At 42.3% G+C, this 10,940-nt stretch overlaps 1 protein-coding gene across 1 annotated transcript in view; it reads right to left on the bottom strand.

Annotated features, from left to right (window-relative positions):
- Nucleotides 1–683: 683 nt before the first annotated feature.
- Nucleotides 684–10,940, bottom strand: part of col9a1c (collagen, type IX, alpha 1c) — a gene marked incomplete at its 3' end in the record, with an annotated part of 26,234 nt that continues 15,977 nt past the window's right edge. Inside the window, exons 20-37 of the mRNA XM_080836357.1 lie at nucleotides 10,312–10,365; nucleotides 9,444–9,497; nucleotides 9,267–9,320; nucleotides 8,923–8,976; nucleotides 8,601–8,654; nucleotides 7,174–7,218; nucleotides 6,581–6,634; nucleotides 6,228–6,281; nucleotides 5,766–5,819; nucleotides 5,152–5,223; nucleotides 5,013–5,048; nucleotides 4,728–4,772; nucleotides 4,570–4,602; nucleotides 3,451–3,597; nucleotides 2,450–2,504; nucleotides 1,954–2,148; nucleotides 1,436–1,513; nucleotides 684–883 (exon numbers count right to left, since the gene is read on the bottom strand). Of these exons, the coding sequence (XP_080692483.1) occupies nucleotides 684–883; nucleotides 1,436–1,513; nucleotides 1,954–2,148; nucleotides 2,450–2,504; nucleotides 3,451–3,597; nucleotides 4,570–4,602; nucleotides 4,728–4,772; nucleotides 5,013–5,048; nucleotides 5,152–5,223; nucleotides 5,766–5,819; nucleotides 6,228–6,281; nucleotides 6,581–6,634; nucleotides 7,174–7,218; nucleotides 8,601–8,654; nucleotides 8,923–8,976; nucleotides 9,267–9,320; nucleotides 9,444–9,497; nucleotides 10,312–10,365 (1,338 nt within the window). The remainder of the gene's footprint in view (nucleotides 884–1,435; nucleotides 1,514–1,953; nucleotides 2,149–2,449; nucleotides 2,505–3,450; nucleotides 3,598–4,569; nucleotides 4,603–4,727; nucleotides 4,773–5,012; nucleotides 5,049–5,151; nucleotides 5,224–5,765; nucleotides 5,820–6,227; nucleotides 6,282–6,580; nucleotides 6,635–7,173; nucleotides 7,219–8,600; nucleotides 8,655–8,922; nucleotides 8,977–9,266; nucleotides 9,321–9,443; nucleotides 9,498–10,311; nucleotides 10,366–10,940) is intronic.

Here is a 10,940-nt window from a genome sequence, read left to right as displayed (position 1 = left end):
ATTAATCGCCAATATCCATATCCAGCCAGTATCCATAAAGCATTATTAACACATTTATAAAGGGTTATTAAGTAATCATGACACCTCACAATGATTGACATAGATTGATATAACTACTTGTACAGAGAAATGTCTGCATTTATAAAACGATACAATATTATCCAATGTTATAATGTAAACTCTTAGAGTTTGAAGTATCAGAATGCGCAGTAAAGCTTCTTTTCCTCTTGATAATGGCACTGATTATTAATAGTTGTGTAGAGCTTATACAACATCGTAACGCTTTATGAGTGCAGTCATGTCTATTTATAAAGAGTTAAACTGACTTATGTCAAAGGCTATGAAACATTATAAGGACTTTTTAAACATTTATAAATATGTTTGTAATGCTTTATAGATAATGAGTTTAAGTAAAGTGTTACCCTTATTTTTTTTTCTACAGTATATACATAACACAATATCCTTTCCGTGCACTGAACACATTTAATGAAATGAAGTGCATTCACACTTATGTGTAAAAGCTACAGTTTATCTGGCTGGTTTAATGTTCACTGTGTCTTGTGTTATGTGGAGACATCTTGAGATTCTCCTCATGGATGGATTTCCCCATCCTCTTCATTCTGTTTACTGTGAGGATGATGATGATGATGGTGACGAAGCTTATTCGAGATGCGATGCGGCGTTCAGGGGCCCTTGACGTTGTAGGGTTTTTTGCCACTCATCAAGTAGAGGGGCTGGGGTCTAAAACAGTTTGAGGGGTCACAGAGGCCGGGAGCACCAGTGGCTCCACGGGTGCCCGGTGGGCCTGGGAGGCCGGCGGATCCAGCCTCGCCGCGGGCACCATCTTTGCCATCTTTACCGACACCAGGGATGCCGTCCTCTCCTGTCACGGAAAACACACACATGCACACCAGGAGATTAATATAGACTCATGCAAACACAAGGATAGGAGCATTGAAACAAACACAGAGACACACGTAAACACACAAGGACATAGACACACACACACAAACACAAGTCACACATACAGGTTCTCTCTCCCTCACACACACACACACACAAGGACATAGACACACAAGGAACACAAACACAAACACACACACACACACACACACACAATGTCAGTAATGATAATAAAGTAGAAGCCATACTTTAATCATCGCAGTCAGAGACTAACCCAGTTTTAGACTTCTTTGTCTTTTTCAAATGACTAAGATAGATCACCACAAGAGCCAGGTCTCAGAAGAACCCAAATATATTTCTGTTTCTAAATGGCTTATTCATTCCACTTAGAAAAATTGATTTGACATTTAATTTAGCACACTCAAGTTTGGGAGGGAAGGGAAGGGAATGGAAGAGGGAAGAGAAGGGAAGATAAGGGAAGAAAAGAAAAGCGAAGAGAAAAAGAGAGAGAGAGAAAGCAGACAAGCCTTACCTTGAGGTCCTGGTTCTCCTTGGCTTCCCTTGGTGCCTACGCCATCTTCTCCCTTGTCTCCTTTATCTCCAGCATCACCTGCAGGTACACAGTAAATATTCAATACATTTTCAACCATTACAAATCCCCTATCTCCATTCTTAAAAAAAATCATACAACTACAGTCAGGTGCAATGGTAATTGTTTGCCCCCCCCCCCCCCCCCCCCCCCCCCCCAAAAAAAAAAACTGTGTCTCTTAGTTTATTTAAGAAGGACATTATCTCCAGTTTGTACTATTTGATATATTATGCTTGAATTATCAGTAGGGTTTAGGTCAGGAATATTTGGCAATTAAAAAAGCATTTCAAAGGTCTATAATCTGAACAGGAGTTATGTCACAAAAAGGACAACGTTTGTATAATTACCATCCATGGAACAGTAAGTACTAAACAGGAAGTGATGTGAGGATTGAAACATTATTTTTAGCTGTGCTATTTAACCCATGTACATCAATAAGTCACTGAAAGTCTTAGTCATACCCTTGGTGCCTGGCTTGCCTGGTGTGCCAGGTAAACCATAGAATCCTGGAGGTCCTTTAAGTCCCCTGGGACCCGCCTCTCCATTAGCACCGGGCAGGCCTGGAAGCCCAGGTGGCCCAGCGAGCCCTGGGGATCCAGGAGCTCCGAGAGGCAGGGGTTTCTTTGCAAGCTCTTTCTTGTATGCCTCAAGGTGTTCTGGGAGGGAGTGTAAGGCATGGAAATTATTTCAGAGAACAATCTTTGTGCTAGGGTTGTGTATAGACTATAGGCGAGGTCTGGGGGTGAATCTCTAAAAGAAACAATTTCCAAGGCATAAAGCGTAAAAATAGCCAAACAACCACAGTCCAAATTCAATATGTGCGATGTAATGAGTTCTCTCATTAGAGGTTGCTAACACAAATTATTTCATGCCAGTGGCTAATGTATGGACCGAAAACTATTCCTGTTTGTCTGAGTATTTAAATATTTAAGGCATAGAAAAAAATCTCTGTCTCACCTTCAACCACAGCAGCACACATTGCTTTAATTTTGTCATCAGCAAGTTTAGGGCCCTGTGGAGAATGAACACAGCATACAATTACTTCAAGCAATGAAGCAAATGAGGCAAAATCGTACAGAGGTAAGGCCACAGACAGCTTTTAGGTATCAATTATCCATTATAAGCTTCATTAGACCAGAGGACAGAGGACAACCAATCACTGCACTATTTATATGGAAGCGATCTTTATAGTCCAACAAATGTCTACTCCAATTCAGCATTCACCAAATACAGTTCTTCTCTTTCTCTACTCTTTTTTTAAGAGCCACTTCCTGTATGATTCAGGCAGTTTACCATAGAGGCTGATAATGCATGACCCCTTGACATCATCACTTTTTCAATCTTCTCAGCCTTTCCTAACAAAGAAAGTGGGGCTGTCGTAGAGTGTTGTGATATATATTCATGGTTATGTGTTGGTTTAAGTAATTGGCTCCGTCGTTGATGATGCAGGGTCTTGCATGCAAACTGAGCAACCTCTTTCCTAACCTGATACCATTATCTTATGCTGACCACATTCACATACGTTGACCTTGAACATAGCTACACATACAGAGAGGAAACCCAAAGCTCCTGCTTCACATACTCATTGTTTTCTGACCTACCACGTATGCCTATGCCTGCAAGCGGAGCATAGAAAAGCAGAACAAAGACACATACACATATTCTTTCTGGGGCACATCCGACACACTCTCCCCAGTTAGCTACATCTAGCTGGATTACATATTGTCTGTTTTATCTTTGATAATGTACACTGAGCTATGGCCTTGTAAAGAAAGCCTACAATATCATTGTCTCCTAAATGTTTTATTTCAGTGTGTCTAAATTATGCCAGTATTGTTCATGTCAATTTTGAAAGAGCTGGATCCACTGTGTCCATACATGTATGAATTACCAAGGTTTGATTGTGACACAAGCAGTGAGCGGCACACAAAAATCTTACAGAAAGTGGAAGCACTTACAGGCAGACCCCGGGGCCCTGGAGGTCCTGCAATCCCGTGCTCGCCCTCCAGTCCATTGGCACCCTGTGGGCCTGTGACACCCTCGTGACCGGGCTGTCCTGGACGTCCCTCAGCTCCCGTGGCCCCACGCTGTCCCTTCTCTCCAGACTGAAATGGAGGACAACAGAGGACAAATCACATTGGCATGAATCATGACTTCTGCACCACTCACAGGTGTCACAGGTACGGGACGTTTCTGAACGCAGCTGGGGACATTATTAAAAATAGCATAATGAGAAAGACGACTATTGTATTTCCAGATTGCATTTCACTGTTTGTCATGCCATAAGCCATGTTCGTATCTTTTATGAACTTCTGCCAGACGTAGTCAGGGCAGAAGTTGTCTCCCTCCCTGGGATGTTTAGTTCCCATGCAAATAATCGGCAGGTTGAGATAACTGCCTCTTCTGTAGTTTCCTGATTGCTAACCTTTGCTAATAAGGCCTGGCCACATTGCAATCTTATTTCCTGATTACAGAGCCTCAGCAAGTCCAACAGACAAGGGCCAAGGCAAGGGGTCCTGAATATATATTACCTTATTTAAATGGCCATTTGCATTGGCTAGCACACAAGATATGGCAGTAAAAAAAGCCCTTGAAATGAGGGGCCGGCATGCTACAGTCACCATAGTAACTGATTTAAAATTACTGTGCCAATGAAGTAGCACACAGTATTATGAATATAGTGGCTTCCTAACAGGCATTTAAGGTAAAGCTGGATATAAATGTGGAGTGAAGACAATATTAGGTGGTAATTTTAGTCCTGGACCCCACAATTGGAATACCACCACATGTAGTTTGTTTGACGTTGCTTGCATAATGAGACAGGTGGATAACAAACGTTTTTTTTGTCACAGGTGTGTAGAGTCTATGGTGAGGAGGGTTGACAAAATGCCACCATCAAAAGTGAATGACAATGTCCTTCACTTTAAGGAGGGCCACTAGCAATGTCAAAAACACAATAGGGGGAGAAGTAGATGCTTCACTGAGGTTGGAGATTCTGGCTACTGGTTTCAACCACCATTCACCATTTACAGGAGCAAGATGGTCTGGCCCGAAAGAGACTTAAACCATTACATTACCTCTCCTTTAATTCCTTGAATGCCAGGAGGACCCTGTGCAAAACACAATGACAAATAAATTAACAATAACCACTTTTTGCCCTCCATCATATAATACATTGCTACAGTTTAGAGTTGCTAACCTACAGTGCTAGAGTTTTAATGTAGGTATTATTTACCTGGTCACCCTTTACTCCTGAGTCTCCATTAAATCCTGTATCACCCTGCAGAGAAGGAAACATGTCAGGATGATCATCATTAAACAGATCATACAGACCAGTGACATCAATCTGGTTGAAGGTAAATACCATAGGTGGACAATAAGTGCTTTTCATTAGGATCTCATAAATTAAAATGATAAACACAGAAGCATAGAAGCATAGAAGCTCATGTGATCTGTACATTGACTCAACATTAGCTTCTATGCTTGAGAGAGAGCTAGCAACCAATATAACACAACTTACCATGCTTCCTTTGGGACCGACTGGGCCAATAGCACCCTGAAGCATAAACACAAATTTGAGTTAGTAATCTTTTACAGATCTAGAAACTGTCCTGTGAATTGATATGGCACTATGGCATCAGATCTCTCCCAAGGCTGACCTGATCTCCTTTCAGTCCTGTGTGACCTTTGATTCCTCTCAGGCCGATGGCACCCCTGTCACCCTTCTCTCCCTGGAGATGAGGAATATACAGAGAGAATGTGAGCAGCCTTACCCACACACACAGACAGAGGTACAACACACATACAGAGTCAGAAACTCAAATACAAACGAGGATACATACATAAAAGTCTCACTCTCTCCCTCTATCTCTTTGTCTCTCTCTCTCTCTCTCTCACACACACACACACACACACACACACACCCACCCCGACACACACACACACACACACACACACACACACACACACACACACACACACACACACACACAGGCTCAGAAACTCTGGTACAAACAGGTGTACGTACACATAAAAACTCGCTCTCTCACACTCTCTCTCGCTCTCTCACACTCTGTCTCTCTCTCTCTCACACACACGCACAAACTCCCACACCATCGTTCAGCCAAGCAATCAGGAGCGACTAAATGATTTCCATTCATCTCTTGTTGCCAAGGCAGTGGATGCATGCCAATCAGATTCCTGCTAGACTGATCTGACCAGCACCATGTCAGCTCGCCCCAAAACAAAAAAATGTTCCTCAAACTCAACTCACCTCGACGCCAGGATCTCCTGTCACGCCCACGGGACCCTGCTTCCCTGTCTCCCCCTTTCAGATGAAAATAAAATAATACATAAATAAATCATAATTAGTATGCTGGTGTCACTTTTCTCCTTATAGCAGTTAAAATGCTATGAAATTAAATAAAACTGCTCAATTTAACAGATGAGTGAAAATATTACAGACAAAGGGGCAAACATGGCCTATGCATAATAACTTGAATGAGTATATTCATTAACTTAAACAATCATTCGGGCATGAATGTGGGTATGGGTATGAAATATGTGAAGAATCCGGACCAGCAAACTAAATGTTTTAGACCGACCAGGAGTGACTGAATAACTTGATGAATAATGACATCAATGCCCTTTCTCCTCCACTACTCTAGTTCGTGCTGTCAGTTGCTATCATATGGAATAAGAGACTGTTCCGGCGGCACGTTTAAGGCATACGTACGGTGGCTCCCTTGGCTCCTGTCGCGCCGTCTTTGCCCGCTGCTCCTGGTTCACCCTTAATGACAGAGACAGAGAGAGAGAGATTTTACTCAGCACCGCTAATGGATTGGGCTCAGCAGCTCCACATAGAAAAGTGGAGTTCTGTATTCTGAGCCTGAGCCAACACTGGAGGCATATATCAAAGTGTCTGCAGGCAACAAGCACTACAGCACAGCGACAGCCCAAAGGGAATTAATAGAGGAGGACAGAGAAGGAGAGGGAGATGGAGAGGAAGAGAGGGAGGTGGAGAGGGTGAGGAAGAGAAAGAGAGAGAGAGAGAGAGAGAGAAATGGAGAGGGTGAGGGTGGCACTCACTGTTTTGCCCACCAGCCCGACGGGTCCCACTGCTCCGTCAGCTCCTGTGTCACCCTGGAGTTTTTCCATAAAAGAATGAATTCATTTTTTCAGAAATATGTTATAACTCTAATTTGGTGTAGATGTAATTTTCATATGGACCTCTACGTGTTACTGATCAGCGCCCTACTGTGTGCGTGGGAGTGGGTGTTAGATTTAGTGAAATAGTAATCAAAGTATCACCATCACCAACCAAAATAATATTTAATATTAAGCTTTTTTTGGAATCCTCATGCAGCCTTTATCATGGGAAGGTTGGCACATCAAGCAGGTGTAGATGTGTGAGGATTGTACAGAGTGAGTGATACATTAACAGATAGAAGTAAAGCACCTAATTCCAGACTGTAATCTAGCATAACCAATGTACTTGTATTTGAGGAATTTCTATTGTTTTGTTTATCAAGTTTATCCTGAACGAAATGTCTTGTGTTGTTGGAAGGTTGTGGGTGGCAAATATTGAGCAGTGAAATCAATCACGACCCTTGAAAAAGGGTCGAAACTAATTCATTGATTAAAAAAACCACACACACACACACAAGAAAAAACAGTATTACCTTATCCCCAGTCAGTCCCTTAAGTCCTTGCTTCCCAGGCAATCCCTGTAAAAAAAAATACAGAGCGACAAGAGGGTGTGTTAGTCTTTACCCCCTGAGCATTCACTCAGAACAAACACACACTAAAACAGAGATTTAGTTGGGACTTCCCATTTAAATTGAAATGAAAACCTTCCCCCATGGGTTCTCTATATGTGGTTGCAATACTAAATGCAAAGGAAATAAAGATGACTTCCTGATATTACTCACGCTACATAATTACACTGATATTTAAACTGTGATAGGCCAAGTCAGGGGGGGGAGAGAGCAGCAACTGGTGAATACAGATTCACATTGTTCCAGAGTCTAAGGCACATTTTACTGACATTGATCTGTCCTGAAGGGCACTTAATCTGAATTTGTAGCAGCATAAACAGCTTTGTCGATACTTAGGCGTGGGAGCAATCACAAGAGGAAGATGTTATCCGCACACAGATTCTCCAGCTGATCGGGTGGAGATGTGGCAGATCTGCCAGACCGGGGCCAGAATTGGGCCAGATCCAGTCTCGGTCTCGGCTTTACATCTTAGGGCCCTTGGGAAAGGTGCATAAGCCTACACCTTTGCTCCATATTATCCACTCGTTGGTGGGTTACAGGAAAATGTTGACACTTTGTTGTGAGGGCTAGTTATCTGTCTGCTCTTGTCCCTGTTGCTGTCGTCTCTCACAGAGAGCGAGAAACAAGATAATAAATAAAATGTACTTGGAGAGGTGCATTCATTTAAAAGTGCATTTAGATAAGAAAACGCTTTTGTTAATGTTGTGTTTTTTTAGGGGGCTGGTTTTTCCCTGGTAGATTTGTATCATTTTTAAGCCTTATGGCCTTACTTGGAAATTGCTGGCTTTGGAGACAAGTCTTAGTATTACCTCCCCTGAATCTTTTATGAACTTGAGCTGCAGTTAGGCCATGGCAGAAGTCTTTTTGCCTTTTCTTTTGGCTACTTCCAGTCCATAACTCCACTTAATGTTTTCATGCTTTATACAGTTCTGCCAGACCTAAAAGCAGTTGGGCTAGTATTTGCAAGTTATATTATAGTAAGAACTTAGGTAGGTCAGTATCTAGAAATTGTTTTGGGACAAATTCAGAATAACGAATAAAGGTATCCACACTCTTTTTCCGGTGCTCTGTGAGACTGAAAACATTGCTAGGAAGATTTCATCTCACCAAAGTTATCATGAGATGAGAGTGGACATTTCAATTTTATCTCATTTTATTGTTTCCTTTTTTTAATCAACAACCTGCAAAAAAAATATTTGGGGCGTGTGAACATTCCACTGCTTTTTCATCCTACCGATCTCAGGTCTAATCTTAGCCTCACAACAGGAGGATACCTAAACATATCTGTACAATCATTCTCACTAAGTTGTGCACATGTGTCCTGTACTTACAGGTATTCCAACGATCCCCCTCACACCAGATGGTCCAGGTATGCCAGCATCTCCCTGGCAGGGCACACAGAAGGGTATGGTTGGAGTTTTTAAAAATGAATTATGATTTGAAATATATTCAACCACAACAGGCCTGGCATCATTTATGTAGTGTGTTTTGCAATCATCATTAAGGTTACTTAAAAAAGGCAACAGCCAACTGTATATTAGTGTAATGCATTTAATGCACCTATATAGGGACCTCGGCACTGTTATCAGACTTGGAGAGGTTCTACTCCAGCCTATATGCTCATAGAGGGCTAGAAGAGAGCGGCAGACTTACTTTGCTTCCATTTACTCCTGGGACTCCATCCAAGCCATCGACACCAGGCTCTCCCTACAGATGGCACAGAGCAAAAATAAATCAGAAACACTGATGTTGTTTTATACAGAAACTGCATTAGTACACCTCCATGTGTCTCCATGTGTCTGTCTACTTTCCTAACATAAAAGCCTGAAGCCATGAAATACATGTGAATATTTTACTCATTGTTTAAATGTATATGCTCTACAGGTGTCAATTCCAGTAAATACATACAACTGGTCACTGGGACCCTCACTTTCTGCTGTGTATGATCATTCCTCACTAATTACTTAATATGCTCCAACTCTAGAGTGGTAACTCACTGTTTCCCCCATTGGGCCGACTGGTCCGGTTGGTCCTGCAGGGCCAACTGCCCCCTGAAAACCACAAATGCATAACGTATACAATCACACATACTTGAACATCCCATAGGCACTGCTCTTAATGGAATGGTAGTACTCTGAATAAGTACAGTCATATTTGTGAAAAAGACGACTCACCTCTTCACCTTTAGGCCCCTCGTGACCCAGACGACCTCTGATACCCTCCACACCCTGTAAGAGATCATCACATAGTTACACAGCAATTTGAGGCTTTAAAACCAGTGCTGTCACTGACCTACCAGAGAAGTTGTTCTTCATCTTTTAATGTGTGAAAACGGGTACTTGCTGGTATCTGGTTTCTCATAAGATGAGGATTGTAATGTGACACTTGCCTGTGTGAAATGGCAAGAGCTTTCCCCTGTAAGCAATCCATGAGGAATTGAAGCTCTTGACCCCAATAGTCATTTATAATGCAGCTGAGCTTTAATGCTATTAACAGTAACATTGTCTCAAGGTGCTTCGCAGTAACCTAAAACACTAAGCCAGCCTACCCTAACAGTGGAAGTGGAAAAGATCATCATCATTCGAATACATGTTTTTTTTTATATATATATTCTGAAAGAAACCATTCTGGTAGAGTGTGGTGTGTGTAACTAAATCTTGATTAAAACACTTTTTTTTACATCACACAATCTGATTGACCCACATGAGTCAATCAGATGAAGTATGTTTTTTGCCTTGTTTAGGAAAACAGTGCTACCAGGGTAAAATTTGAATACATTCTGGAACATTCCAGTACATAACTCCATTTAACTCCGCAGCCAACTTGCAGGATGTTACAGCAAAGCCATTAACCTTCATGTGTGCTACCTTTCCGATAAACCCCCTGGACTGATAAATACATCCTATCCAGCTGAGCTCTTTAAAAATTAACCTTCATGAATACATAATGCTGTCTTTTCATCCTCCTGCTGCTAGATGTTCATTCAACACAAACATGGCCGACCGCCCGGCTTTGATCCGATCAATGAGGAACAGCACTTACGGGAGACCCTGGTGGTCCAGTGGGCCCTGGGATGCCGTTGTAACCTGGAGGACCCTGTGGAGAGAAGGGGAGTTTGTGGAAATTAATAATGTTAACTACCTTCCAAAATCAGCTTTGTACATCACATCTGTGTAGCGTATTGAAAGCAATATTGCTGTAATGTGGGGGTTGATAAACAGTGCAAGGCATGCACCTTCAAACAAAGTACAAAATTGTAGGGTGGAAATTTGCGATACATTTACACTTGTAACCCTGTCTGAACACACATAGGCAGGAGGAGTTGCACCAAGAGGTAAAGCAGGATAGCAGGTCTTTGAGGTGTGTGTGCCAATTTTCTGGTACATATATGCTAGCCCACCCCTCCAGAATGTTGACACTATGAACATTGCACTGTGTCAGCTGAAAACACCCCCACACTCACTTCACCAGCTTTTTACTCACTCACTCACTCACTCACTCACTCACTCACTCACTCACTCACTCACTCACTCACTCACTCACTCACTCACACACTCACTCACTCACTCACTCACACACTCACACACTCACTCACTCACTCACTCACTCACTCACTCACTCACTCACTCACTCACTCACTCACTCACTCACTCACTCACTCACTCACTCAC

Source organism: Sprattus sprattus (assembly GCF_963457725.1).
Source record: "Sprattus sprattus genome assembly, chromosome: 4".
NCBI lineage: Eukaryota > Metazoa > Chordata > Actinopteri > Clupeiformes > Clupeidae > Sprattus > Sprattus sprattus.
The sequence above is the reverse complement of the archived record's forward strand: the minus strand, read 5'-3'. Positions and strand labels throughout refer to the sequence as shown.